We start from the raw sequence: 27,946 nt of genomic DNA on the forward strand, positions 1-27,946 counted from the left end.
AGTGTTTCCATGCCCGTTCGCTCTGCGATAGATCCCTTGCCATCTACAGCTGACATGGTCCTCCAAGCACTGCCCTGCTGGTCCTGCCTCTGCAGCACCTGGTGCTGGGAAGGATGCCCACGTCTGGGCACCAGTGACTGAACCATGCCCAGAGCCCTCCTTTCCCATGGCACAAGGAAGAGTCTGCTGGTGCTGGCTGTGCACACCAAGCTGTGTTCTCCAAGTGGTGTGGGTATTGACTACAAAAAAAGTCTTGTCCGGGATATATAGGCAGCAAGGGGGCAGAAGTTAAAGCCTGAGCAATGGCTTGGATTTCACTTTGTCCCAGACCTACTGTTGAAAAAAGGGAACAGATCACTTCTGTTTGCAATGCTCTAAGCCGTGTGTGAGTGGAGGTGTTTGGTGTGGGGTGAGCTGTGTGAAAACTGCATGATGCATCAGTAAGCAAGTGAGGTACTCCTTGTGTTTGCTGCCGAGATCTGAGCAACGCCTTTACAATTACTGTTACCTTGAGAATGAGTGGGTTTATGCTGCTTTTGGCTGCAGTGCTCCAGAGCACTTCCTGGGCCCCCTCACACTGCTCCCTGTGGGCTCTCAGCATTACTTTTTTGAGCAGGAGCCTGGTTCCCAGCCTTTCCCATCCACACACCACATCCCACATGAGGTGGCAGAAATGCCACTGACATCCATGCAGGCATTTCCTTTGCAGAGTGATGGCTTTGCTTGAGGCTGGAGGAACCATTTTTAGACAAACTGAAGGAACACAAGTTCAGAAAGCAGCTAGAGATGCAGACTAGAAATAGTTCAACTGTGAGCATAGAGCCACTCTCATTTTGGGTTGAAAGTTGCCTTCTGGGCATGTCTATCTAGTTTATACTTTATTGCTGGCAGCCAGGGTAAAACATCCCAGAAAACTGAGTTTGATTTAACTCAGTTTATTGCTTATGGAGTCACATGTGTCTTAAGTTGTGCCTTTTGAATATTGGCCTTTCTCCGTCTTCTTTCTTTTTGTGTCCTTCTGTTGGGTTTCTTTGAAATATCAGTTTGATTGAGCTGGTAGAAGGATTGAGATCTGCCCAGGAAGAGAGCTGATGGGAGGCTGTGGAATCAAAAGGGGGGAAGCAACAACATTTACAGAGAGCAGCAATTGTCTGGAAGATGAAAACTACAGCTAGATGTCTGTTTTCAGTGACGATCTGTGGCCCTCCAGTCCAGGGCTTAAAGCCTATGAAAGATTTAAACCCTACAAATTATACATTCCAACAGTTAAGTTCTAAGTGTCTGGTTTTAGAGTGGATATAATACCCAGAGACAGGGATTTGCAAAGACCAGAATGTAAAAAATCACGTGCTGCTTGCGGTGTGAAGGGAAATGCTGCAGGAAGGTCCTGTACTTTGTCCTGGTTCACAGCACTGTTTGCTGTGGGTACATAACAGTGGCTCTAGTGCTGCCCTTCAGGACAGCAGGCATTGCCACTCTTCTTCCTGATAAATTAATAAGGCCCAGGCATTATGTCAGTATTTTGCCAAATATCCATGCAAAGCCTATGCCAAGGTGAGCACACAAACTGCTTTTCTGCACTGCCAGGACCTTGCTTGCTCTTTTTTGGCTTTCATTTTTGCTTAAATATATGGAGGGCAGAGTCCTGTGGGTGCCCGTTTGTGACTTTCCCAGGGGGAGACAGGAGAATCAGCGTTCTTACCAAAGAGGTGTTCCCATAGCAGCTCTCAGAGCGTATCTGGGTTAAAGAAAAATGCACCAGAAGAGAAAAAAAAATCAATAAGAATGATGCGAGATTGGTTCTTGGTGCTGCACCACTCACTGAAGGGTGAGCTGGCATCCACCAGCTGGCTCACAGAGCCCTGTGGTGACTAAGGCTTGGACAACATCCAGAGGTACTTCTCCAAGGTAGCTGCAGTGAGGCGAGATGCTCCTGGCTGGAGGAGATAACTGCACTGTGCCAGCATTTACGGCACAGCTATGGCAGGGCTGCCTGGCACAGGCGCACAGCTTGGCCTGGCTGGTGCTATGCATTCAGGACACATTGGAGCTGAGCTGCAAATTGTGCTCATCCAGAACTAGGATTTTTTTCCCCCCTACTGAAAAGAGTTTGCTTTGTTCTATGAGACCCGGGCATTGGGTCTAGAACACATGTTGAAGCCTTGCAATCAAACCCATGCAAACACTGTCTCATCAGCTTCTCCCATCCTGTTTAATCCTTTGCCTCTCCCCAGGCCAAAGAACCCTCCATCACCGGAGTGATACCCTGGAGACAGTGATCCTGGTAAATCCCAATGTGGACAGCATCGTGTCTGAGGTAAGGACCAGATGCTAGTGGGTTTTCTCCATGTTAGCTCTTTCACGCTTGCTAGACATAGAGGTCACAATCATCACTTTGCACCCTCTGGAGCATTTGAACATGCTGCTAGCCTGCTGCAAGGTGTGCAGAAGCAGAGAGGTGTTCTGGTCTTGTTAATAAGGTACATGCAGTAACCAGAATTCTGTGGCAGAATTTACTGTTAGACAAAGAAAGACATGAGAGCCAAGGTTTCTTATGTGGTACTTGTTTAAGAATGAGCTGCTTCCTGGAAGAGTTAGTCCCTAGCATTCCCTGATTTTAAGGGTTTCTTGGGAGCTGGTAGAGTGTTTGAGCAAACAAGGTGGAGTGGCTTCTGAGCCTTGAGCATTTTAGTCTGATGAGAGCCTAAATGTGGTGCCCTTTTGCACGGCAGTGTAACACCAAATATCTTCTCTCATTGGCCTACTTTCTCAGTGTGAATTATGATGTGACATATGATGTGGAGCTGTGCTGGGCAGACAGTAGCAGTGTCTTCCCTCTTCAATAACCTGCTCTCTTGTATGAGTGAAAAACTTATTTTTTGGCTATTTGTGAACCACATGTAAGTATTGTTTGCCTGTGTGATTGGGTTTCTGGGTGCTGATGAGGAATACAGCTAACTTTTTGGCTGCAACGCTCTGTCTCATGGTAACAGGTCCGCTCATTGGTGTGTGATTCATCAGCCCACAAACTACTGATCTTCTGTGGTCAGAGCTCAGATCAGGAAGGAGACTTGATCCTGCAGACGGGAACCTTCACTTACCAGAAGTTTGCTGAGATCCTGTCAGACCCAGAGGTGAGTGTGAGCAGTAAGACAGCACATCCCCTCCTGTTCACAGAGCACAGGACAGAGCAATGCAGCCTGCACTGCTCTTTCAGGTGGCAGATCTGCTGAGGGATGGGCTTGAAACCCAGTGAAAATTTACACTCCATAAGATTGATGCTATGGCCGTGGGCATCTTGCTTGAACTCCCTGGCTTACGTTTGCTAAGGTGGCAGCATGAGTGGTTCCACCTTTAAGTGCCTAGTTTGAAATAACCTTCCAGAGTGCCTCTGCAGAGGGCAGACACTCAACGTTTCTTACAGCAGGTCTTAAAATATCTGTGGGGAGCTTCCAAAAAACATTAATCAGAGGCCATCACTGCCCTAGTAAATGTGGCTATTTCTCCTCATTTCACAGTCAGTTCAGCAGCATAAGCTGTTCACAAGGTGCAGAGTGTTCATTACGGGTGTCTGAAGATGATGAGAGGATTACTAAATGCTGATTAAGTAACTACCCAATGATTAGATGACTGCAAATGCTGTCATTTAATCACAGAATTGCAGAATCATTCAGGTTGTAGGGGCACTTGAGAAGCCTGTACCCCAGCCTCCTGCACAGAGCAGGGGCAGCACTGAATTTAGTCAAGATTGCTCAGAGCTTTGTCCAGTGGCATCTTGAACACCTTAAAGACATTTCTGAACCTGTGTTCTGATGCCGATGACATTAGCTTTCCTCAGAGGCTTTAAACCCTCTTTCTGTTGACATTCATAGCCGATACAGGTGTGCTGCTTCAGTCTTTGATAAACCTGACTTCACTGATTGCTGTATGCCAGATGTTTAGAATGTCTCTGATTGAACGTACAGTTGCTGCAGGAATGGCTGGTGATGTTTTGATGAGTGGTAATCGTTGCTGTCATTAAATCAGAAAATCTGCCCACCTTCATTTATTTTAGGCTGATTGTTCTCATTTATTTCTGGTACCTATTTGGATGCTAACTAGTTAATTAAGGGCAGTCTAAGGAGAACACAGTGTAAAGCAGTGTAGTAATCTCATTGCAGATACTTAGGAAGTCTGAAGTTTAATGCTGCTTTGATGGGGAAATGTTCAGCGTAGCTCTAAGGAGCCTTGGAAATGTTATTGACCTTAGTTCTACTCACTGATCATGTAGCACACCCCAGCCCTCTGTGTTACTGGAGATGGAGTCACAACTTTCACAATAGGTCCCAGGAAAGAAAATGAGTCTGAATAAAAAAGAAAGTCCTATGGCACTGAAACTGCACCTGTGCTGTATGATCATTCCCTAGCCAACGACCAAGGGTCAGTCCAGACAAGGATTGAAAAGGGTATCTCAGGGTTAGAATTCACAAATCAAACAGAAACTTCTACTTTTGAGCCCAAGCCAGGGACTGATATCCCAGGTTACATAGAAAGAATTAAGGAATGAGGACAAGTTGGTTCCTGCTTTCCTTTTCTTTCCTGAGGTCTTGTCCCTGTGCCCTCCCAGCAGTCAGGAAGCAGAGCAGCCTGTCAACCTGAACAATTTCAAAGGAGGGCAGAACATGGCCCCATGCAACGATTTGCAAAGGGCTTTTGCTTTTGGACTGTTTAACCTATCCCCAGTGTTTCCTGTCAGCAAAGGGCTTGTGGTGCTTCACTATTTCTGCATTAACTGGCAGAAACACTGCCAGGGTTGGTTTTTTCTGAAGTGCCAAGTTGGTCTCAGAGCTGTATTTGACCTTTAATTGCTTGTGTTTGTCTCATTAGGTCACCCAGATTCTCAGTGACACTGATTCAGATATCAAGGCCTCCCTTACTGTGTCGTGCTTGGGAGAAGGAGACTGGAGCAACCTTGGACATCCTCGATTTCAGGACATCATTAATCTGAAACTGAATCCTGATCCAGTTCTGCCAGAAATGGATGGGGTGTCTGAGTTTGCAGAATATGTCTCTGAGACAGTTGATGTGCCGTCTCCATTTGATCTCCTGGAGCCACCCACCTCAGGGGGCTTTCTGAAGCTTTCTAAGCCCTGCTGCTACATCTTCCCTGGGGGAAGAGGTGACTCTGCTCTCTTTGCTGTCAACGGGTTTAACATCCTTGTGGATGGTGGTTCTGACAGAAAATCCTGCTTCTGGAAGCTGGTAAGGCACCTGGATAGGATCGACTCGATCCTGCTCACCCACATCGGTGCAGACAACCTACCTGGCATCAATGGGCTGCTGCAGAGGAAAGTTGCTGAGCAAGAGGAGGAACAATCCCAGGGCTCTACCAACTACAGTGACTGGATGAAGAACCTAATTTCTCCTGAGCTAGGGGTGGTTTTTTTTAATGTTCCTGAAAAACTGAAGATGCCTGAATCCTCCATGAAGGTAAAGAGGAGCATCGAAGAAGCTTGTCTGACACTGCAGTATCTCAGCAGACTAGGCATTAAAGCAGAGCCTCTGTACAGGGTGGTGAGCAGTACCATTGAACCTATCACACTTTTCCATAAAATGGGAGTGGGTAAGCTGGACATGTATATACTGAATCCTGTCAAGGACAGTAAAGAAATGCAGTTTCTAATGCAGAAATGGGCTGGTAATAGTAAAGCAAAGACTGGCGTAATTCTTGCAAGTGGGAAAGAAGGTGAAATTTCTGTTCCCTATCTCACATCCATCACAGCCCTGGTCGTGTGGCTTCCAGCCAGCCCAACAGAGAAAATTGTAAGGGTTTTGTTTCCTGGAAATGCTCCTCAAAATAAGATACTGGAAGGTCTTGAGAAACTCAAGCACCTGGATTTTCTGAGGTATCCAGTGGCTACTCAGAAGGATATCACTTCTGGAATACCTCCAGCTGTGCTGAAGCAGACCAAAATTAAACAAAGAACTGACAGTAAAGAGAGTCTTAAGTCTTCCCCCAAGCCATCTGTGACAAAGCAAGCTAAGAAAGAAGAGGCAGTGGAGGAGGGGATTAAGGAGGTAAAACCGGAAGTCATAAAGGATGCTAAAATTGAGAAAAAGGTTAAAGAACACTCAGAGAAAGTTCTGGAGAAACCTGTTAAACATGAAAAGATAAAGACAGAGACAAGTGATGCTCTGAAGGCTGAGAAAAGAAAACTGGCAAAAGACAAGGTTGGAAAAAAGCATCTCAAAGAGAAAGTATCTAAACTGGAGGAGAAGAAAGACAAAGAAAAGAAAGAGATCAAGAAGGAGAAAAAGGACTTAAAAAAAGATGATGGAAAGAAAGAGGAAAAAAAAGATTCCAAGAAAGAGGATAAAAAGAAAGAAACAAAACCAGAGTCCAAAAAAAATTCTAAACCAGACTTAAAACCATTTACCCCAGAAGTAAGAAAAACATTATACAAGGCAAAGGTTCCAGGCAGACTCAAAACTGAGAAGATCAAGATCAAATCTGAAAAGGAAATACCTGCTGACCTGAAGATGTCACCAGTGGAGAAGGCACCTGTACAGGTGGAGCCAGAAGAGGCTTCCATAGCTGAACAGAGGTTAGTCCTATCTTCACCAGAAGATCTTACAAAGGACTTTGAGGAAATGAAGCATGAGGAGAAAGAGGCTTTGCAGGTGATGCAGGAAGTGTCTGATATTGAGGTTAGTGATCAGATTATGAGAATACCTGAAACTGAGATGAAAGACTCTGCTGACATGATTGCTCAGAGCTGCCGTGAAGTGGATCAGCTTCTGAAAACAAACACTTCTGATCAGGTAATGACTACTGCTGATATGGAAGAAGCATCACCAGCAGAGGAAAAGAGAGTCCCTCAGCTAGAACCGAGAGCAGGACTTGCTGACAAAATAGAGGATGAAAGAAGAACAATAGATGAAAATCGTGATGTGAAACACCATGAGACAAAGGCTGAGCAGGACAAGGATGTTCAGCTGTTGGCAGACAAAGAACAGGTACCATCACACATTGACCTCTTAGCAAAGGGTGTTCGATCATCAGTGCTCAGAGGGGATGAAAAGGAGGAAGAGGAGAAAATCCCTTTGGACAGAAAACAAAGGGAAACAGAAACAAAGACTTGTGAGGGGACAGAGGCACGGGAAGAGGGTGAGAAGGAAAAGAGAGAAGATGTGATAGAAAAGGCAGAACTGGAAGAAAAGGAAGAACACCCTGTGAAGGCAGAGGAGAAGGAAAAGAACAGAAACTTCTATGAGCTGAATCAGGATGAGAGGGAGGATAAAATATTTACCACTACAGAAAAGGAAAAAGAATTTAGTGACATGGGTGAGAAAAACAAGTTACTTGGAAAGGACATGAGAAAGGAAGAGTCATATCTGAGCAGTCTGCCAGTCACACCAGGGGCAACAGCAGAACATGTGTCATATATCCAAGATGAAACAATCCCAGGATACTCAGAAACAGAGCAGACCATTTCTGATGAAGAAATACACGATGAACAGGAAGAGAGGATCCCACACTTGAAGTATGATGTCAATGCCTATGACATTTCTGTTCCTGATCACCCAGGCTCTTTTGAAGTAATACATGGAATACAGGCCGTGCCTGCTGCTGACCTTTCAGCCAAGGGCTATGTTGGCCAGGAGTCTGAAATCCTGGCGTATCCTACAAACATTGTGGCAGCACCTCTGGCTGAGGAGGAACATATATCCTCTGCTACCTCCATTACAGAATGTGATAAGCTTTCATCTTTTGCAACTTCAGTAGCAGAAGATCAATCTGTTGCATCTATAACGGCACCACAGACAGAAGAGACTGGGAAAAGCTCTTTACTGTTAGACACAGGAAACAGCATGCCCTCCTCTCGGACTGAAGCAACCCAAGGTCTCGACTATGTTCCCTCTGCTGGCACAATTTCTCCTACATCATCCTTGGAGGAAGACAAGTATTTTAAATCTCCACCCCCTGAAGATTTCCAAGCGTTAGCAGAAGGAGAGAGAAAACTGGAAGCTCAAAAAAAGGATCTTCATGAAGAGGCAGAAGATGAAGAGGAAGAAGACGGGACTCCAAATATTGAAATGCCTGAGAAACTCAGGGGGCATTACAGTGCCCCCATGTTTGCTCACCAAGGATGTCCTGATCACGTGTTAATTGATGCTCCCATGCAGGTGATGCAAACCTCTGGTCTGCCACTGTCCTCTGAAGAAACACCATTTTCCCAGGTTGATGCTGCAGAGGCTGAAGAACGATGCATGAGTCCTGATGACAGTACGGTCAAAATGGCCTCTCCTACCACTTCTGGCCCCACTAGTGCAGGACACACACCTTTCTACCAGTCGCCAGTGGAGGAAAAACTAGAAACAGTAGAATCAGATCTATTTGAAAAACAAAGAGATGATGCTGCCAAGAAATTGGAAGGACAAACTTCTGTTGTGGTGAAGGGAACCAAGGGTGAAACTCTCGGAGAAGATGAGGTATCTGCAGCAAAATATAGACATGAGAAAGAAGTGCCTGGACCTGTGCAGCACAAGCTGGACCAGGGCAGTGACGTTCCAGTGTCTCCTGGAGAGGAGGTGCAGGAAGAACCCCTGGGGAAGGAGGAACTGCCCTGGCTCTCCTACCATAAGCAGGACACAGTGGTGACAGGGGAGAAGCAGGAGCATCCTGTGTGGCTCCACCCCAGCACAGGTACATTTCTGGAGCCAGAAAAAGAGCAGGGAACCAAGTCCATGACAGAAAGTTTAATGGGATTTTCAAAGCACTTGTCCTTTGAGCCATTCTCTGCCACAGAAACATCTCCAGGGAGTGTGGATCCTCCACAGTTCACAAGCCAAAGCAAATCTGAAAGTGACAAATCTTCACAGTTTTCACCAGATGACACCAAATCACTTTCTTTTACAGAAGAAAGTATTGGTAAAGAAAAGTCCTCAGATATTTCTGTTAGGGGAGTGACTGCAGAAGAAGGAAAACTGTATTTCACAGGAGACACCTCAGAAGAAGACAAATCTTCTCATGTTTCCATTAAAGACATTTCTCCAGAAGAGACTAAATCTATTTCTCTCACTGAGAGCCCCAGCAAGGAAATCTCCTCAGACACTTTTGTTAAAGGAATGTCTTCAGAAGACATCAAATCTCTCAGTTTCACAGAAGAGAAAGCTGTGTCTGGCTTCACTGCTAAATCCCATTCAGAAGCTACGAAATCCCCAGATTTCACAGAGCAGAGCCCAGCTGCATATGAAAAACCATTGAAAATTGGTGCCAAAGAACTCACAGAAGAAGTGTCCAAATCTTTTCCTTGTCCAGAAAGTAGCTCAGTTAAAGACACATCACTCAGAGATAGTTCAACTGAAGATATGTCTCCAGATGACAGCAGTTTATTTTCTGCATCAGAAAAGGGTCCAGTCAGGGGAAGAAATGAGGGCTTGGACTCTCAGGAAGTGTCTCCAGATGCAAAGGGCTTACACTTCACAGAATGTAGCCCAGCTGAGGATAAAACATCTTCACACATTTCTGCTGAAGGTGTAAAACCTTTCAGGTTCAGCGAAGCTCAAGAAGAAAAATCTCCCGAAATGGAAGAATTTTACATGAAGGATTTAAGTTGTGAGAAGAAAGTGTGGTTCCCAGAAGAGGTGGAGGAGAAACCTGTTCAGGGAAGGAGGCAGAGATACGATAAAGAGAGAGAGAGCACATTCCTGGATGAGGTACCAGCATATGAAACAAAACCCTCTCCTAAAATGCAAGAGGAGGAGATCCTGTCTCCTAAAGTGCCTGCCAGTCACACCTGGAGGGGAGCAGAAAGGGAAATATGGGGCTCTGCATATGGGTATCTTCAGGAAGGAAGAGATGCTGGAAGAGGAGGGCAGTTACCCAAGGAAGAGGATGAGAATCTCTGCTATGCTGAAGACAAACTTGTGCTACAGCAAGCAGAAACAGCAAGTTTAAAGACAGAATCATGTGATTACAAAGAAGGCACACAGAAGAGTGCCAAACCTTCATCAGAAACGAAGAAAGAGGAAACAGTTCCTACTGACATCACGTTCCCAGAAAGAACACAGATGGAAAGTTCTCTTCTGTCTTCTCGATATGTCTTTGGTGAGGAAAATCAGGCCAAAGCATTAGCTGGAAACAAACAAAGGCAAGAATTGTTCTTGACGTCTAAACAAGATTACTCCTACTTAGATGATGATGAGAAAGCTGCTCTAGATATCTATGCAAAGTCACTAGACCAAGCACTGACAGCATCTCCCCTGTCTGTAATAGCTACTGCTCAGGAAAAGGAGATAGACACACCACCAGAAACAGAGAGGCCTTACCAGTTAGATCAGTGCAAGCCACTGTTACAGGAGGAAGTCCCACTGAAGAAGACATCAGTGAAATCAGACATCCGTGGTTTGTATCAGGAAATAGACTGTCAATACAAGTCAGATAGAAAGCAAGAGGATGACTGTAAATCCACTAAAGGTCTCTATGACTCTACAGGAATAAAAGAGCAGATGGCAGCAGCATCTACTCTGTTGCAATCCACAAGACCAGCAGAATATGAATATATAGCAGCATCCCCAGAAGGAAGTGCTTCAGGCTCAGGGCAGCGTGCACACTCCCTCCTAGGACAAGGCCCTTGTCAAAAAAGCAGTGCTGCCATGGGGGAAGCTGAGGCTGCAGGTTCTGCCAGCCGAGGGGCATATCCTCCAGAGACCTATTCCATGAGCATCCCTGATCCTTATTCCTATGAGGAAGGGGTCTGCAGACCCAGAAGTGATGACAGTTTTACAGGACAAGAGCAAGAAGAAAGAGAACCAACTCCCTACCCTGATGAAAGAAGTTTCAAGTATGCTGACATCTATGAGAAGATGATTGTGTCTGGGGTTGGATCCTCCTCCTTCAAACCCAAGGGTGCAGACAGCCCAGTTCACACTGACAAGATGCCAGCAACAGCACTGAGTTCTCAAAAAGGTCAAAGCTTTTATGTCTCTGCAAAGGAAGAAGAGTCTTGCCTTTATACCTCTGCTGAGAAGGAGTTGTCATCTCCAGCATCCCCTAAAGATAAAGCAGATTCAGCCTTCGACTATACAGACATCCATGAAAGATACTTGCCCTTGTCTGAAAGAGATAAGCCTAGGATATCTGCAGGACAGGAAAATCTGAAGGCGTCTTCTGGTTTGCCAGAAGAATTGGACTCTGAACTGCACCCACCATCTGCAAGCACAGCATTTGCCTCTCTCACAGACATGACTGATACATTTTATCAACAGAAATCAGCTGCTTATGTTGATGCTGCTTGTCCCGATGAGAACATCCTTTTGTCCAGCCAGGAGCAGGTATTCCTGAAATCTGACAGCTCAAACACCAAAGGCACATACTATGAGAAAGCAGGTCGAGGGGAAGAAAGCACGAGTGACTCCGAGTTAGAAAAAGGTGCTAAGGAGAAATCTGAGAAGGAGTCTAAACTGCACAGCCCTGCTAAAGGTACAGGCACAGCCTATGCACACATCTCAGCGATGGACAAGTTTCATGTACCAGAACCCCTTCTGCAAAGCACGTGTCAGGAGTCCATTTCACCCGGTTCTACTGCCTCGTCACCCTCTGATCCAGCATGGAAAGAGGAATATGGAAGTAGGAAAACTGCATCAGCCACTGTTGTGGGGACACGTGTTGCTGGTTACAGGGACCTGTCAGACATGGGCAGGGATCAGCAGACTTTAGGAGTGTGCCAGCTGAGACAAGACCCTTCACAAATGCGAGAAGTTGCTGAACATTCCACAAAAGAATCCCATTTCTGTGTAGCAGATTATCCAAGTGCTGCAGCAGCCTCAGAGAGCCAGGACCAAGCCATAGACCTGAAATATGCTTCTGGAAAACAGGAAGAGGCATTCCAAAAGAGCCCAACAGCAGAGGGCACAGTGATGCACAGCCGGTCGGGATTCCAGTGCTCCCTGCTAGGAAAGAGTCAAACATCCAGTATGCTCAGACATGAGCAAACCTCGGCAAGCTGTTCTGGGGATATCTCTCTTCCTTTAAAGACTGCTTGTGCTTTACTGTCAGACCAGGAGAAGAGAGATGAGTACTTGGAGGTTCCTGAGAAAATCAGCAGCCTTGACTCATCTTTTGCCAAGTTCTCACCACTGAGTCCATATGAAGAAGATAAGTTGTTCTCCAAAGCTGTGGAAAGGGAGGCTGTGCCCCAGCATCAGCTGAAAGATGAATCTTCCAGCCTGTCAGAGGAACCTTCATCTGAAGCTACCACTCCTGTGATCCCAACCAAAGCAGGAAGTTTCTACTCCCATATGCTTTCCACATACACAGATGCAGGAGAGGAACCAGGAACCAGGAGTCATTGGGATGTGTCTCCACAGATTCCAGATACTGCTGTGAAAACACATACAGCTGAAACCAAAGACTTTGTGTTTGCTAAAGAACATGGTTCTCCATTCGCCAGTGGCGTGGGTGACAGCATTTCATCAAGCAGAAAGGAGTGGCAGAGCTCAGACCCCACACCATTCTCTGCAGAGAAACAACGGCAACCCTGTGTAAGCAGCCCAGAGCAGAAGACACCATTTGCAGAACACCCAATGACATTGACACCTCTCCCTGATGTCCTGACATCATTTCCTCATCATCACCACAAAGCTGAAACCACAGCCAAAGATGAAACCACAGCCAATGGTCCAACAGAGGTGAGCACCAGTCTGCAAGCTTTCCAGAGTACATACCATGCAGCACAAGCAAAAGATGAAGCGCCATGTGCCGATTCTGACAGCAGTTTTTCCCCATATGCAGGCAAAGCAGACACAGAGAGGCAGAGCCGTCCTTCCTCTCTGATGTCCCCTGCACACAGTTTCCAGCCCTTTTTCCCAGATGTGCAGAGGGGTGGAAAAACAGAGGACCATGGAGATGCTTCCCATGAGATGGAGCCACATTTAAGAGGCAGTTCTGAGTGTGGACAGAAATTCTCCTCATGTGAATACAAGCACAGGAAAGGAGAACTCTCTCCCTCATTCATCAACCCAAGTCCTCATGAGCTCTCTGAGGACAGTGACCTCTCACAAGAGGATGGTCACCCTTCAGTGCAAGGAAGACCACCCCACACTGGAAGTAGCCCCATGCAAAGTGCCACAGTGGAGGAAACTCCTCCGACATCAGTGAGTGATTCTGGAACCTCTCAGTCAGACTCGGATGTCCCGCCTGAGACAGAGGAATGTCCATCCATCACAGCAGATGCCAACATGGACTCGGACGAAGATGCTGATTTCCTCCCAGTGGACAAAGCTGTTGGGAATGCTCATCACACCAGTTCTAGGTCCAGCCATGATCCTCAGCCTGTTCCAATGGTAGATCCCCATCCTCACCCTCCTCACCCTGACGTCTGCATGGTAGACCCTGAGATGTTGGTAAATGAGCAAAGCATGAGCAGAACTGATAAAATCTCCAAGAAAGACATCAAAGAGAAGAACAAAGGTGTGAGGAAGCCTTTGAGCAAGCCCAAGTCTTCCTCACCTGCCCGTAAAATAGACGTGAAAGGGAAACGATCCCCCACTCCTGTGAAACAGCCATTGGACAAACCTCAAAAACCTGTCACTGCCAAGAAGGAAAGAGATGGTGGAGAAAAGCCCAAAGCACGCAGTGGAATAGTGCAGGCAGAGGAGGAGTTATCCCGGAGCAGCCACAGCAACCCTGGCAAGAGCCTTGTTAATGGCATCAAAACAAACCCTGGTGAGAATTCTTCCTTAAGCATGCATGTCCATAGAATCAGAGAATCCCAGACTGGTTTGGGTGGGAAGGGACCTTAAAGCTCCTCCAGCTCCAACCCAGGGACCCCTTCCACTGGAGCAGCTGCTCTAAGCCCCTGTGTCCAACCTGGCCTTGAGCACTGCCAGGGATGGGGCAGCCACAGCTTCTCTGGGCACCCTAAAGAATGGAGACAACTGTAAACCAGCTGATGTCTGTGGTCTTAGCAGCTGCCCATTGCAGACACTGCGGCAGAGGGTGTAATAGATGGGGGGGGAAGGTTTGCGGAGGCAGTACAGGAAACTCCTCTCACATGAGAACAGCTGAAGGGAAAGACACGAAGAGAGACCTAGTGCATGTGTGTTGCAAATACAGCCCAGGAGAGGCAAACTGGTGTCACTGACAGATGGTGTCACGGACAGCAGTGGCGATGCACAAGCCGCATGGTTGATGAAGGGGCTGCCCATTGTAGTGGGGAGTGAGAGCCAGAGCAGTGAGGTGGTCACAGTGCTAAGCCCAGAAGGGTTCTGCAAAGGAATGTGGACTGAACTGAGAGCTGAGGGAGCTGATGCTCATGGTCAACTGACAAGCATATAGGGTGCAGTCAAGAGAGAGCCTGCATCAGGGTGTTAACAGAGTGGCTATACAGAACAGTCATATCTTGGAGGTGCTGCACAGAAAAACTGGCAAGATGCAGTGCCTGGATATGTGAGTCTGAAGGGGTGGTTGAGACAAAGTTATAGGATAGAGGTTGTGCATGGAGCAGTGCTGTGAGTTGCCCGAAACAAACCTGGGGTGAGGAGTCAGCATCCCTAAGACTGGCTGGGAAAGGAAGGGATTCTTTGTGTAGCAACCAGGCAGCACAATGAGGTGTCCATCTTAGTAGTTAGTGGCTTTTTACTCACAGAAGAGACTACCCAGAGTTCATAGTATATGGAAGGAAAAAGAGGACAGAGGCCTCTGCCATTGCACAGAGAGCAGGAGAGAGAGGAGGGACAGTCCTTCTATGGGTTGTGTGTCTGTATGTATGTGCATATATTGCTGAGTATAACAGCTCTTGTTTGACCATCCCTTATCTCATAAATGTAAGCAGCAGCAAATGAAGAAAAGAGGCACCAAAGTTTGATAGGAAAGAGCAACAGGGTCCTTGGAATGGCAGCAATTCACAGGGATGGCAGAAAGCTGGTATGGAGCATCCAGAAGGCTACTGTAATACCTTAGGATAGCATATAAAGGCCATCAGAATGGGTTTCTTTAGCAAAAAAACAACAAAATTCAGTACTAAATTGGAATGACAACTCTGCAAAAGCTAATAATGGAGGTTTGTGTTTCCCTTCTTCAGGAAAAGCTTCTGAGCCTAAAGACTTCCAGACCCCACAGAGCAGCAGAACTCCCTTTCCCTTCCAAGAGCTGTGGCAGCAGTGGTCCAGAAATACAGCCAGGTCACCTCTGAGCAGCAGATAAATGGATAAATGTTAACTTTGTTGCTGCAGCTTCCTGGAATCCAAGTCCTTCAGTGTTAATTTGAGAGTTTGTCCTTTCCAGGAGGGTTTTGAGAGCCTCTCTTTTCTTTTTTTTCCCAAAGCTTCCAATAGTCCTAAGAGCAGTTTGCCTGTGCCCATGGGCCCACCTGTCTATGTGGACTTGGCATACATCCCCAACCATTGCAGTGGAAAGAACACGGATCCAGAGTTCTTCAAGCGGGTTCGAGCATCATATTATGTTGTGAGTGGGAATGATGCAGCCAATGGAGAACCAAGCCGTGCAGTGTTGGATGCCCTCCTGGAGGGGAAGTCTCAGTGGGGGGAGAACCTGCAGGTAGGTTACGGGAATGCCAAGGAGTGTCAATACACTACTTGTGTCACAGGTGCTGGGGAGGAGGTATGTATCACAGAGATACCCAGAGGGAGTACACGAGGACATACTGAGAGGAAGGATATGGTACTGGGGAAGTATTGCTCTGCAATCTTAGAAGAATAACTGTTTGTACCCGTGATGAGGACAACCCCAAAGTGGTGTGAGTAGAAGCAGGAGGAAACATTTAGCAATCATACACTCCTCCTTGTCTTCCTCAAGCAAGAACAAGCACCATCACAGTCTGTATGTTCATCACAGCTTCCCACACCTAGTGGCATCTGTTGCTCACTGATGATCTTTCTGATAGCAACTTTTTATTAGTGCTTTCAAACCAGAGTGTTCTAACCGACAGTTGTTGCTCAGTTCAGTTTGCAGGACATTCTGGGTAGGCACTCTTTCTGAAGCCAGGTACAAGAAAGTGTGTATGTTCTTTCAGATCGAGCAGCCTCAGATTTCAAGGTCCCAGAGTTGCACGTTGGGTCATTAGGCACATAAAGCCTACTGTCAGGCCGTTAACAGTGGCACTTTCAGAATTGTTAGTTTTCACACTGAGGGATATTTCTAAGGCTGTTTCAGGAGCTCCATAGGGTGATGCTTTCCCCTGCACTGCAGCTGTTTTCATCATTAAGATCTTAGTCCTGCCAGCTTGCAGCCATTGTGCTGGTAGTGCATAAGATAAAGCACCAGTTCTGCCTTAGAGAGCCTGACCTCTGAAAGACATTAAATAGAACAAGAAGTACCAAGGGTACAGTGTTCCAAAATGAAAGGGAAATTTTAGCCTCAGCTCCTGTGGGCATTGTTTGTCACTGCAGGTGTTCTCAGACAATTGTTTCTGCTGCTTTCTTTTCCCAGGTGACATTGATCCCAACACATGATACTGAAGTCACACGAGAATGGTACCAACAGACCCATGAGAAGCAGCAGGAGCTAAACATCATGGTACTGGCAAGCAGCAGCACTGTTGTGATGCAGGATGAATCTTTTCCAGCCTGTAAGATTGAATTCTAAATCTTCCACACTTTGCGTTCATCCATTGACTCTCCAATCACCGATGCAACATCAGAGACACCATCTAATCACAGTCCAGTTCTTCTCTGGTTTAGTCCTCTACATGGTTCCCATTTGTCAGGCAATCGGGTATCCATCTAGCTCAGCACTGGATGCCATAAGAAAGAAGTGTAGGGCTCTAATATTCTGGACTGAGCTGAGAACTTGTGCAAGAGCAGTTGCAGGCCAGGGGCACTTTCATTTTCCCTGCTTTATTCGGCTGCCTGTACCGTTTCTGTAGACTATTTTGGCTGCCTTGCTGCTGTGAGAGCTTGTTCTACTCTCTTCCTGGCTGCCTTGCCATTTAACTTGTAGCACCACAAACCTCATCTTTCTGGTGAGGGCTGAAGTGCTGCTGCTGCATGTAGACAGTGCATGGGGGGTAGGGGGACAGAGAAGAAAACTAATCTGCAAAAAAAAAATGCACCTAGGAAATGAGGGAAGGCAAAACCCTCCAACTGTAACATGACAGTGAAGGTCATTCTTCCATCTCCCACCCTGAACATACAGGTGGTGTTCTGAACAAGGGTCTTGTACTCCAGCTGGGCAGGATCCCTGCTTGCCAGCTCTCTCTGCAGGTTTCTGTCCCCAGTGTTTGGTTGTAGCATCCTGCTTCATCTGCTGGCTATGATCAAGGAACTGGGATGAAGGACAGTTTTGGGGATGTAGGTGGGAGGGGAGGGTTCAACCTGTTCTTTGATACAAAGAGCACATTCCTAACCTGCTAACTTGAGCTTTGCACTCACAGAGTGGCCGACTTACTCCTGCACATCAGCAGTGTGACAGTGGGAGGCACAGAGGGGCTGTTGCCTGAGGAGTCACACGAGGAGAGTATCCAAACGCACAACTACAGCCCCCTCTAAAGTAGAAGGGCTCAAACAACCCCGGCCACTGTTTGCCTAAGATGTACGAGAAACCTCCCTGTCCTTGTAAACCAAAGGCTTTCTTAAGGACTGTGGTGAGGCACCTGAGGAACCCACCTGATGAAGGCTCGTGTCTGGCTGGTGTAGCTGATGTGTGACAGCTCTGCAGCAGCAGCAGGTCCCTTGCTGCCTGTTTGCCACTGGCCCGAGCTTTGTGTTGTCCCCCCACGTGTCCAGGATGCAGGGACCAGAACCTGTGGTGTAAGGAAAGAGAACCCCTTCCAAAAACACTTGGGGACAGTAGTTTAGCAAGTGTAGCTGCTCTCAGGCCTCCCACACCAGGGGCAGGGACAGGCAGAGTCCTGTGGCCAGCGCAGTGGAGGTGCTGTCACACAGTGCTGTGAGCACTGCGCAACCGGCTGCTGGCACACCTCCTGTGCGTGGTGCTTGCTGGCCATCCTGGCACGAGCGTAGCCCCAAGTGCATCATTCCTACTAACAGTCACCCAGAGCCTCCTCCGTGTCCAGACCCATAGAGCTGTGGAGCTCCTGCAGGGGAGCAGCAGCAATGTTAGGATCTGAGGGTGTTGCAAGAGGGACTTACCACAAAGATGGTGTTTATCTTTCTGTAAGACAAAAAGTGGCAGGAGGGTGTGCTTTGGGGGAGGGATGAGCTAGAAAAGCAATACTGCAAGGCTTGACATACAGCTCAAAGGTATTTCCATCTGCTGGGTCACCCACTGTGCTTGGCCCGGTGCCGAGGTCTGACTTCATAATAAGCATCCAGGACCCTGTGTGCTGTGCTTGCCTGGGACACATCAGTCTCAGTGCTTCTTTTCTGGCAGCTGACACAAAGAAAATGCTGCTTAGAAATTTGATCCTGGGATTAAAATGGAGTTTCTAGGGAAATTGTTTATTTTGCATTTAATTTATATATTTATTTTTTGATGTTAAGCTGAGTTTCGTGTGGATTTAATATTTTAATTTATACATGTTGACATGACACTATGTGCTCTTAGTTCAGAGGTTTCTCAGTGCAAATACTGCAATGCTGCAATTTGAACAGCAACATACAAAGGCCACAGAGCACCTGAGGGCAGCAGCAGCAGGGCTCTGCCCGCAGCCAGCACTGCCATGTCTGTACCGCAGCGGCTGCAGCACAAGGCTGAGGATGGCCACAGCAAAGCCCTTGTTAGGAGCATGTCAGCTCACTCAGGGACTTAGCAAGTCCTTGCCCTGTGCTGTACTCAGTTCTAACCATGGAATCACAGTGTGTCTGCCAGAGTAAATGTCATTCTCTGTAACCCGATGGGGTCAGTGCCCATGAGTGCTGGTTATGGCAAGCGACTGCAGGTGGTACCACAGCTGCTCCTGCTGCCCCTGGACACTGCTGGGGTATGGGGGGAGCTCCTGGCTCACCTGCAGTGGGCTGCTGCCAGCAGTGCAGGAACGAATGTGACCCTCGTTGACTGGCTTCCTGGATCCTGAAGCGTGGCTAGGTGTAAAGCTAGTGCACTAACTTTAGATAGACCCACACATGAATGTTTCTCAGTTTTAAACTTGAAGCAATTGTGACTAGGCAGCAGTAGTAGTGAGGCTTTGCAAGGTGCCTGCGTCCTCCAGACCGGAGTGTGGTCACTGGCATTTGTTCCAGCAAACCCCATGTGCTCGGTGCTGCTGCTCACTGCAGCCGTGCTGCTTGGACACCTTTATCCTGGCCAGTTTGCTTCCGCCTCGAGGCGCCACACTTTTTGTTTAGTCTTTTGTGTCCGTCTTTTCCCCCTTCAACTTCTCTCCTTCCCCCTCTCCTCACCTGCCCCTCCCTCCCTCCCTCCATCTTCAAAGACTACGGGAAAAAACCTTGTAAAAATGCCAATTTGTAAAGATTCTGCCCCTGCTGAGCCTGCAGGAGCCAGCAGAACCCATCCAGAGCCAGAGGTAATACACAGCTATAGAGAGAAAGAGTTAAACTCTGCTTTTGCTTGTTTCTGCATGTGGGCAACAACGCGTAATCTTCCTGTATGTAATAGGTACAAAATACTATTTTAAACCTATAATTAAAGAAGTGAACGTCTTAACTGTATTGAAATGGCAACCTGTGCTCCTAGCTTCTTCTATGCTAAACATCTTAAGAACAGAGCCCTGATTCTTTTCTTCAGCATCATGTTTGTTTTTTAATTTAGTTCCTCAAGTTCTGTCCTTTTGCTCATTTCCATGTGAAACACTCTGTAACTAACTGCTGTCGAGAGAGGAGCCCAACACATTCATAATAAAGCCACATTAACTGCGAACAAGAACACTTCCAGCGGTTTCAAACTGTTCTTTGAGTGAGTCTCTGCAGGGACACAAGGATGCTGCTGCCTTCCCTCCCGTCCACAATTTGAGGTGAGCCCCAGCTTTGCCAATAACACCTCACCTGCACTGACACAGGGGCATGGAGCCTACCTGGGACCCCCACCTCCTTCCCTGCCCCCCGCACCAGGGACTCAGCCCTCAGTGCTCCAGTGCGGAGCCTGGCACAACCCATCCTGCTGCTGCAAATCACAAACCATTACCCTCAAGCAGGAACTATTTTCACACTGCTTATGGACGTGGCTATGCTCCTGCCCACGGACAGGCTTTCACTGTACATACCTTTCCAGAGGTGTACAGTGGTGAGAGCCTAAGGACCCTCCTGCAGAGCAACTTGAAGAGGCAAGCAGCAGTCCTTCAAGTTCCTGGGCCTATTGTCCCCCTGTGGCCAGCAACAGATCAGCCATCTGCTGAGCAGCACTGGACCCAACAGTCCTGGACCACAGGAGGAGCGGGTGCATAGGACCCTCACTCACACCAAGGGCAGATACCAGTGTCCTCTGTTGGTCATCTGTGTCTGTCACTTGCTGCACAGGATTTGGGGAGGGAGATCAGGATTAGTAACTTGTGGGGAAGGGGCATGGCTGTGAGAAACCAGAAGAACAGATAATCAAAAGACAGGTCCCAGTAAGACAATGACACAGCCCTCCCTTCATCAGCTCTTTCAGTATTTGCCAACTGGTACACCAGAGGAGCTTGCAAGGCAAAAGCAGCAGCATTGAGTTTGGTCTTTTCTCAACACTCAGGGCTGCCTCGACCTTGAAACACCAAAGCCCAAACCCTGCACATGCTGCACAGCCTGACCCTTCCTGCAGCTCTAAGGACTGGTTGAGAGAAATCCTGCCACCTTCACAGTGCAGTGGCCATCGCTGTACTCTGGCTACTTGGTACAGACTGTTGCTCTTCGCTGCCTGTTCTGCCGCACAGCCTGGGCCATGTCTCTGTGCTGTTTTCCTGCTGCACACACTGTCAACAACTCAGAGGAAAAAGGGTTTTACTTAATTACATCTGCCAGGGATTTGACAAGCCTGATCCCAACTGCCACAACCACTGCAGGCAACGGCTGTGGCTACACCCAGCCAGAGATGCAGGACCATGCAGCAGCCACTTGTGCACATCACTTCTTATGTAGCCCAAGGGCATTTGAAAGTGCACCTTAAGCTGCATTAGCATAGATTTGAGGAGCAGGAACTAGCTTTGGCAAGATTAAGCCAAAAATACCAGCTTCTGCTGCTGTGCTCAGAAACTGTGCAACCACCCTTTTCTCCCCCCTCCTTTGTGAGTTACAGCCCTTCCTTACACCACCCTTCTGTTTGGAAAGGGCTTTGTGGATTAATCACTCCTGCTGCTAAGCCAAGGAAACACGGTAAAGACACTGCTAAGAAAAGATGGTCAGTGCTCACATCTCACAACATGTTGCAGATGTGCATTTGAAGCATTAGAGCATCATGAAAGACAATTCTCCACAAAGGCAGCCAAAAAGCAGCTCTCTTAAAATAAAAGGCACTATCCCTTCTTGGTGCCTCTATGCAAGAGAGCAGACACAGCCCAGAGCCCCACTTCTGCACCACTGTGGGCAGCCCAGCTTTCTCCTCAGCTGTCTGTAGGACGATACCTGCCCTTGAGTTCAGGACTTCTGCTCCCACAGCACAAGCACCACCAGCCACACGTCACCAGCCTGTCTCCCTGTTACCCTCTGACCCTAGAAACATCACAGTATTGTCACTATGCAAAGTACTAATGCAGATAATTTCTGGCTAGAGGACTCCAGCAACCAAAAGATATAGTTAGAAGCTGAAATTAGACACCAATTAGAATTTATAGAAATCCTTTAAATTTAGGGATATGGAGGTTTGTATTTTTCATTACAAACCCCTTCTGGCCTCTCTCTTGGGCCCAGTCTCTCACTGAGCTGCAGAGCCACAGCAGAGCTGTGGCTGTGAGCGGCTTCCCATTGTCATTCCCACCATTAGTGACCCTGGGGGGTACGGGATCCGGTGCTGCTCTGCCTCCTGTGCTCCTGGGGCAGGGGCCTGTGGCCTCAGGCCCCCGGAACCACCCACGGCCTCTGTTCCTCCAGGTCTTTAACCCAGGGTTGCCAATGAAAGGGTGGGTGCTTCCCTGCAGCAGGTCCCCTTGTCCCATAGCCCTGCAGGAGAGGACAGCCAGGCCTGCCCCTCGCACGGTGCTGCATCCCAGGCACTGCATCCCAGGCACTGCTGAGCTACTGCACGGCAAGTGCCAGTGAATGTGACCTTTCTCAAGTGCCCGGCCTGGCAGGTAGGGGTTATCGGGCGGAAGGAAGAGCACTCTGGCTGCCTGCAGGGCTGTGCAGTGTGTGCTTGCTAGTGACAGTGAGCCATGGACCGAGACGAAGGAGCTGAGCAGGCTGACCCGGTGTTTTCGTCCTACCACAAACCATCCTGGGGCCTGGGCAGCCAGTACCACCCCCCAGGATGACCAGTGCTTTTGTGGAGGAAAAGAGGTGTGTGGCCTTCTTGAGCACAGCCCCATGCCTATGCACTCACTTCAGCCACAGTTCCTCTGGGACAGCAGAGAACAAGCAGCACTTGCTCCCTCGCACGCACTGCTGCCCAAGTCCGCATCAGAGACAGAGACACTGGACCCACAGCATCCATTTACTGTGAACACACGTCATCATCACAATACAGTGTGGATATCTTTGGGCACAGCTTCACAGAAACACAGGTCCTAGCTACAGACAAACACAGACTTGTCCACAAATACAGGAGGCGCAGGAGGCACAGCCCTGGCCTGCACTCAGGAGGCGGCAGGGACACCCGTATTGACCTTGCCTTCAGGCTTGTGCTCACAAGTCATTTACATAAATATGTATTAAATACTTTTTATAGATACTAGATATGTCGTTACTGGTTTCTAATAATCCTGATTTGTTCAAATAGCAGTTTTTAAACATTTCTGTCACCAAGACTTCAGAGCTGTGCCTGCCCGACCCTTGGGGACCAGAAAAAACCCGTGTGTGTCCTCCCTGCCCACCTCTCTCAGGCTCCCGCCTGCCCGCCCAGCCCAGCAGGAACACAGCAAAGTCTACACCAAAGAGATGTTTTCTTGCAAGTGGCAGTCTTGCACCTCATCCCCTCACTACTCTCCTTCCCACACTCAGAATGCTTTCTGCTTCTCCTAGTCTTCCTGCTATGGACTCTCTGGACCTGTTCTTGGTGGCCAGTGATGGGAACTGAGAGAGGAAGAAGGAAGGAACAGAGGAGGTTGGTGGTTGGGATGGATCTGATTGCTCTGGGCCCAGACTGCCTTTTTCTGTAGCCTATGGGCCAAAAAAAATCTCAAGGGAGCGTCTGTCCCCTTTGGACTTACCACCCCAAAAGCCTTGGCTGTACCCATCCTTTAACTTTGCTGTCCCAGCAAGCATACATCCCTTGGGACACCAGTACCTGCTCCATGGAGGTGCCATGCATTTGTTGTTCACTTAACAAGGCAGAGGAGATCACGTGCCAAATGGCAGAGCTGGCTTGTGGAGGAGCAGAGCAGACTCTTTCAAACCCCAAAGTCCTGTGGCCTTGGGACATGGCTTGTTCTGTGCTGTAGACAGCCAGCTGCATGAGGTGCTGTATGGGAAACTGGGCTGCCTCTGGGCTAGAAGCGCTTGCAGTTTGCTCTCCAGTGAGCCACTAATTCTGCTGGTTTCCCTGACACTGCAGCTGCAGCTCCTCCACACTTGTCTCAGGAGGCAGGGGCTGCCCCTGGCCTGGCACAGCACTGTCCCCCAGCAGTTCCTTGCCCACATGCTCTGGGTCCAGAACCAGTCCCAGCAGCTCCTCTTCACAGGGACCCAAGCCCTCCTTAGACAGCCCTGACTGATCCAGGACAGTCATTCCCCCTACACACCCCTCACCTGACTTCACATTCTGCCCAGCCAGCCTTACATCAGACCCTGCACCACACTCTGGGCTCCCGGTGTTACTTGGCTCTAACATTTCCCCAGATGATTCTTCTTCATCCAGCTCCACCATGCTCTTCTCTGGGTTAGAGTCCTCCTCCACCAGCTCCTTCTCGCACAGCTCCAGGACCCTGCCTGGCTCTGTGCCCTTATTCCAGGTGAGGGTCTCTGGGGCACTTGGGTCCAACAACCCACACACCTCCACCTCCACGTCAAGCCCGCTGCCTGGTGGCTGCCCCTCTTCTTGCTCAGGGGACTGGCTATTCAGCTGCTCCTCACTTTTTGGGGGACTGATGGAAAGCTTCTCAGTGAAGCTGAAGCGAGCACAGTTGTCCACAGAGGTTGGGGAGGATGGGCCTGCACTGGAGACTGTGCTGGAGGGGCCACTGCTGTCTGCAAAGAGGAAGAAAGATCTTCAAAAATGAGCTGACATTTCCCCAGCCCAAAGCCTGGGCAGACCCCAGCTGCTGCTCCCCCACAGTGCTATAGCAAGTAGGTGAGGGCAGTCCATGCAACCTGGCCGAGGCCTGCAGCTGCCCCCTGCCTGTACTGCTTGGCTGAGGAAAACCCAAGCACATAACCCCTGAATGCTAAGCTCGAGTCACCACTGGAAGAAGTACGGATTCTCCACTAATGCTTATTCTTGCCTTATACTGTACAATGAGCAAAACTAGAGAACAGATCTAGCTTACATCTAATCCAATAAAGGGAGGATTAAACAACTCTTTCCAGTTAGATCAGTTCCCTGACCTTGCTGCCTACACACACACTCTCTACTCCTGGCACAAGGAGTGTACAGCCAGAAGAGTAGGATTGCTCCTTCAGTGGCAACCCTGACTTGTGTTATTAAGACATTCACTGTGCAACTGCTGCCTAATCCTCTACCATTCGAGTACCAGTCAGATCTGCAAAGGGAGCTAACAACAGCCACCAGCTCTGCTGAGACTGTGACATGTGAGGCTCAGGGGCTGCAGAAAAGCTTGTAAGTGAAGAGCTAAATGATTGTCCTGCATGGAGCTCTGGGTGAGGCATGGATGTGGCTGGTTATGAAAAGGGATTTCCATGTGCCAACACTGAGCTGGCCATATGCCACTGAGTATTACAAAACTGGAGATGAAAATGAGGTGCGTTCAGGCCCTCTATGTCCTAGCGCACAAAGCAGAGGATGTCTGGAGAGACAGCATCCATCCAACAGCACACGTCCCCAGGACATACAATACTACCGAGAGTCCCTTTTTGCATCTTTCTTTGGAAAGTATGACTACTTTCCCTTTTACCTATTTCCCTTTTCTGTTTCTGCTCCTTCAAGGGCAGAGCATAGAAACCCTGAGCATGAATATCTGGCTTCCACCATCTGGTACCCTTTACTTCCCTCCCTCACCATCACATTGACCCATTATGAAGAAGGGAACACTCACACCAAGGGGGCTTATCCGAACGCTGGCGCAATGGCAAAGAGGATGATGACAGGATTCGCTGGGACATAAAGGGGTCTCCTGGTATCTGGCTGCCAATCATTGAATCAAACAAAGCTTCAAGAAAAGAAATACACAGATCAGTAATATTCAGACAGACATAAAGGAATGGCTTGTAGCCCAGCAGCTATAAGCAGGCACTCCCGGAAGGGCTCAAGAACAGTGCAGATTCAGAGACATGCCTGTCCATCAGCTCCTGGGAATCTGAGGCAACAAAGCTGGAGTTTGTATCCATGTCACCGAACTTATCAGCTACAGACAGACCTGACCGATTACTTGGCTCTCAAGTAAGTGGCCTTGGATGGCTGTGAGCTGGACCCCACAGCTCACTCCTGGGCTAGAACACCCTAGAACAGGTTTGTTGGTTTTGTTGCCAGTCCTGTCAGGCTGATCTGTCCCATTAACACAGAAGACCAAATGCTCTCCTTGCCTCAACTCTGTTCTGGCTCACCCAGAGACAAGCCCACCTCACCAGTACCTGCAGTAGACTGGACATGCGACTCACTGCAGCTCCTGCACACAGCTGTCAGGAACTCGTTGACCTGTCGCAAAGAGAGGGAGTTGTGCAGGGTCTCCAGGGGATAAATGGTGGGAACCATGGAACAGCCTTCAAAACCTGGAAAGAAACCCAATCAGAAAATGAATAGAGCAAACAGCAACCTAAATCCATGCAGGACCACTCATAGCTGAAGGAGCTGGGCAGTCTGTGAATCAAACAGGCATCCTCAGGCCTAAGGGCACCTCTTCCAGGCCGAGAAAATCACTGCTAGGCAACCACATGCAGTAACAGACCTGAAAGCAAGCGTCCAGGCACACGCAGAAGGAAGGGGAAGAGGAAGAAACATATCTTAGCAGCAGCCGTGTTTGCTGCAAAGCCTGTGACCCTTTTGCTAAACTATATGGTTATATTGGAGAACTTAGCACAGTGCCCATGTTTTACAGAACCTTAACAGCATTTGAGAGAAGTCAACAGAACATCCACAGAAGGACCCACCACCTTGGCCCAGCCTGGCCCAGCCCCCCTTGTCCCATCAGCAAGGCAGCGCAGGCTGCTACAGATGCAGGGAGCAGCAGAGCCTCCACTCGCACCTCACAGCCAGCATCCCCAGTAAGGGATGGGCAATGTTCGAAGTATTTGTCCCCTTAACAAGACTTCACTGCCAGCAAACCCAGAATTAGTACAAATATGTATCTCAACATTTAAGACACTTGCTCAGAGCTATGCTGCATCACAGCCATTCACAGCAAATTCTTTGCTGCTCAAGCCAGCGGAGTATTATCGCAAAGCATATTCCTCTTCCTCCAAGCTTCTTGGCAAGGTTTTGTGGAACCAAGCCAACCTGAAAGTGTCAGAGAAGCAAGGAACAAATGAATGAGTCTCTGAGAATACGGGAATGAGGCCTCCCCCTGCCCTGCAGCTCCTGAGTTTAAAGGCCTGTAAACTTAAGCTTAGGCTTTCCATTCTGTGACTTCCTAGCTCAACTGAGGAGCTCAGAAAGACCCTGAAGAGGAACTGGGTCCCTTACAGAGAAGGAAAATTACTTTGAAATGCAAGAAGTACAACAGCTCTTGATGCTCTACTGTGTCAGGATTGCTGCCCAGCACACTGGCAGGCTATCACTACAGCCTGACAGCACCTAAGGGGAAGACCTAAACCAACCTAGATTATCTAAGTGTAGTCACTGTTCCAGTCACCTCCAGGAAAGTCTCTGCTCCAATCTGCTCATCTAACCCAGTTCTGCAAGAGGCAAGGAGCATGAGCCAGCGGATGAGCAAAGCCACATGTAGTATGAGGAGGCTGCAGACCAGATCATCACCAGGTTGCAGTGCTGCAGAGATGCTGCTGTAACAGCTACTGGAGATAAAGAACCTTCCAGGCAGTCCAGGGAGGTTTACCTATGCCACAAAGGGCCTACAAACATCAATATAAGGCATGAAGGGTAACAAATCCTTGGCTAGGATGAAAGAATATAAGACACAGGAAAAATACCATACTCTTTTGTCCCTTGCTGAGAGTCCTGAGAGTGCATGTGCTGAAAAAGGAAGAGTATCTGTTCATTATTTTCTCCTGGGCATTCTGGGAGAGGGAGATAAAGGACAAGACTTAACACCTTGCTGTGTGGAGATGGTTGTGGAGCACACAGTATGAGGCTGATGTCATTTCACAACAGAAGCTGTTTTAAGAGGGACCAAAGTTGGCTCAGCTGTTAGGGTCTCCAGAGGAAAAGGGAAGAAGTTTGACTATACCACAGGGCAAAGCAACAGATGTGGAAGATACACCGGAGGCACTGATGGGGATCCAAGTGATTGGGCACGATGCCTGCTCGCACAGATCAGCGCTGTGGCACTTAACTGGTCTGAAGCAATTGGAGGAAAAAGGAAAAGTTTTCCTTCTGGAGGTGAAGCACTACTATTTTTGAGGAATCCCTCTCATTTGCGCATGGCAGCCTCCTTCCCCGCACACCTCCCTTACCTGCCTAGCTGCTGGAGAGGCAGCATCCTGACCACAGCAGAGCCACAGCAGAAATCACCACTACAGACCATAATCCTTCCATGCATCACAGCAGCTCTGGCCGCTGCTGCACCACACGTGATTAACAAAGAACCCACATCTTTGGGAAAGGCAACAACAATAAAGCACAAGTGCAAACACAGGAGCCTTTCCAGCCAGACAGGTCCCCAGTGCCAACTGC

The 27,946-nt window shown here is 48.4% G+C and overlaps 2 protein-coding genes across 5 annotated transcripts in view; one reads left to right on the plus strand and one right to left on the minus strand.

Annotated features, from left to right (window-relative positions):
* Positions 1–5,001: 5,001 nt before the first annotated feature.
* Positions 5,002–19,786, plus strand: MAP1A (microtubule associated protein 1A). Its single transcript, XM_031053873.2, has 3 exons — positions 5,002–13,708; positions 15,309–15,541; positions 16,433–19,786. Exons 1-3 carry the CDS (start codon positions 5,017–5,019, stop codon positions 16,586–16,588), a joined length of 9,081 nt encoding a protein of 3,026 aa, XP_030909733.2. The 5' UTR covers positions 5,002–5,016; the 3' UTR covers positions 16,589–19,786.
* Positions 19,787–22,464: 2,678 nt separating this feature from the next.
* PPIP5K1 (diphosphoinositol pentakisphosphate kinase 1) overlaps positions 22,465–27,946 on the minus strand; it is a 43,709-nt gene continuing 38,227 nt past the window's right edge. For all 4 annotated transcript variants that reach the window (XM_034065950.1, XM_034065952.1, XM_034065951.1 and 1 more), the window contains 3 exons: positions 25,732–25,869; positions 25,197–25,310; positions 22,465–24,171 (listed from right to left, as the gene is read on the minus strand). In XM_034065950.1, the coding sequence (XP_033921841.1) occupies positions 23,510–24,171; positions 25,197–25,310; positions 25,732–25,869 (914 nt within the window). In that variant the 3' untranslated portion in view covers positions 22,465–23,509. The remainder of the gene's footprint in view (positions 24,172–25,196; positions 25,311–25,731; positions 25,870–27,946) is intronic.

The sequence above is a fragment of the Melopsittacus undulatus genome, chromosome 9, assembly GCF_012275295.1.
Source record: "Melopsittacus undulatus isolate bMelUnd1 chromosome 9, bMelUnd1.mat.Z, whole genome shotgun sequence".
Lineage (NCBI taxonomy): Eukaryota > Metazoa > Chordata > Aves > Psittaciformes > Psittaculidae > Melopsittacus > Melopsittacus undulatus.

Bases quoted from the DNA above. Each gene is read 5' to 3' on its own strand.
- MAP1A (XM_031053873.2), top strand. From the start codon at position 5,017: ATGGATGGGGTGTCTGAGTTTGCAGAATATGTCTCTGAGACAGTTGAT. The intron at 13,709-15,308 runs GTGAGAATTCTT...TTTTTCCCAAAG, and splicing joins TGGCATCAAAACAAACCCTG to CTTCCAATAGTCCTAAGAGC. The intron at 15,542-16,432 runs GTAGGTTACGGG...TTCTTTTCCCAG, and splicing joins AGTGGGGGGAGAACCTGCAG to GTGACATTGATCCCAACACA.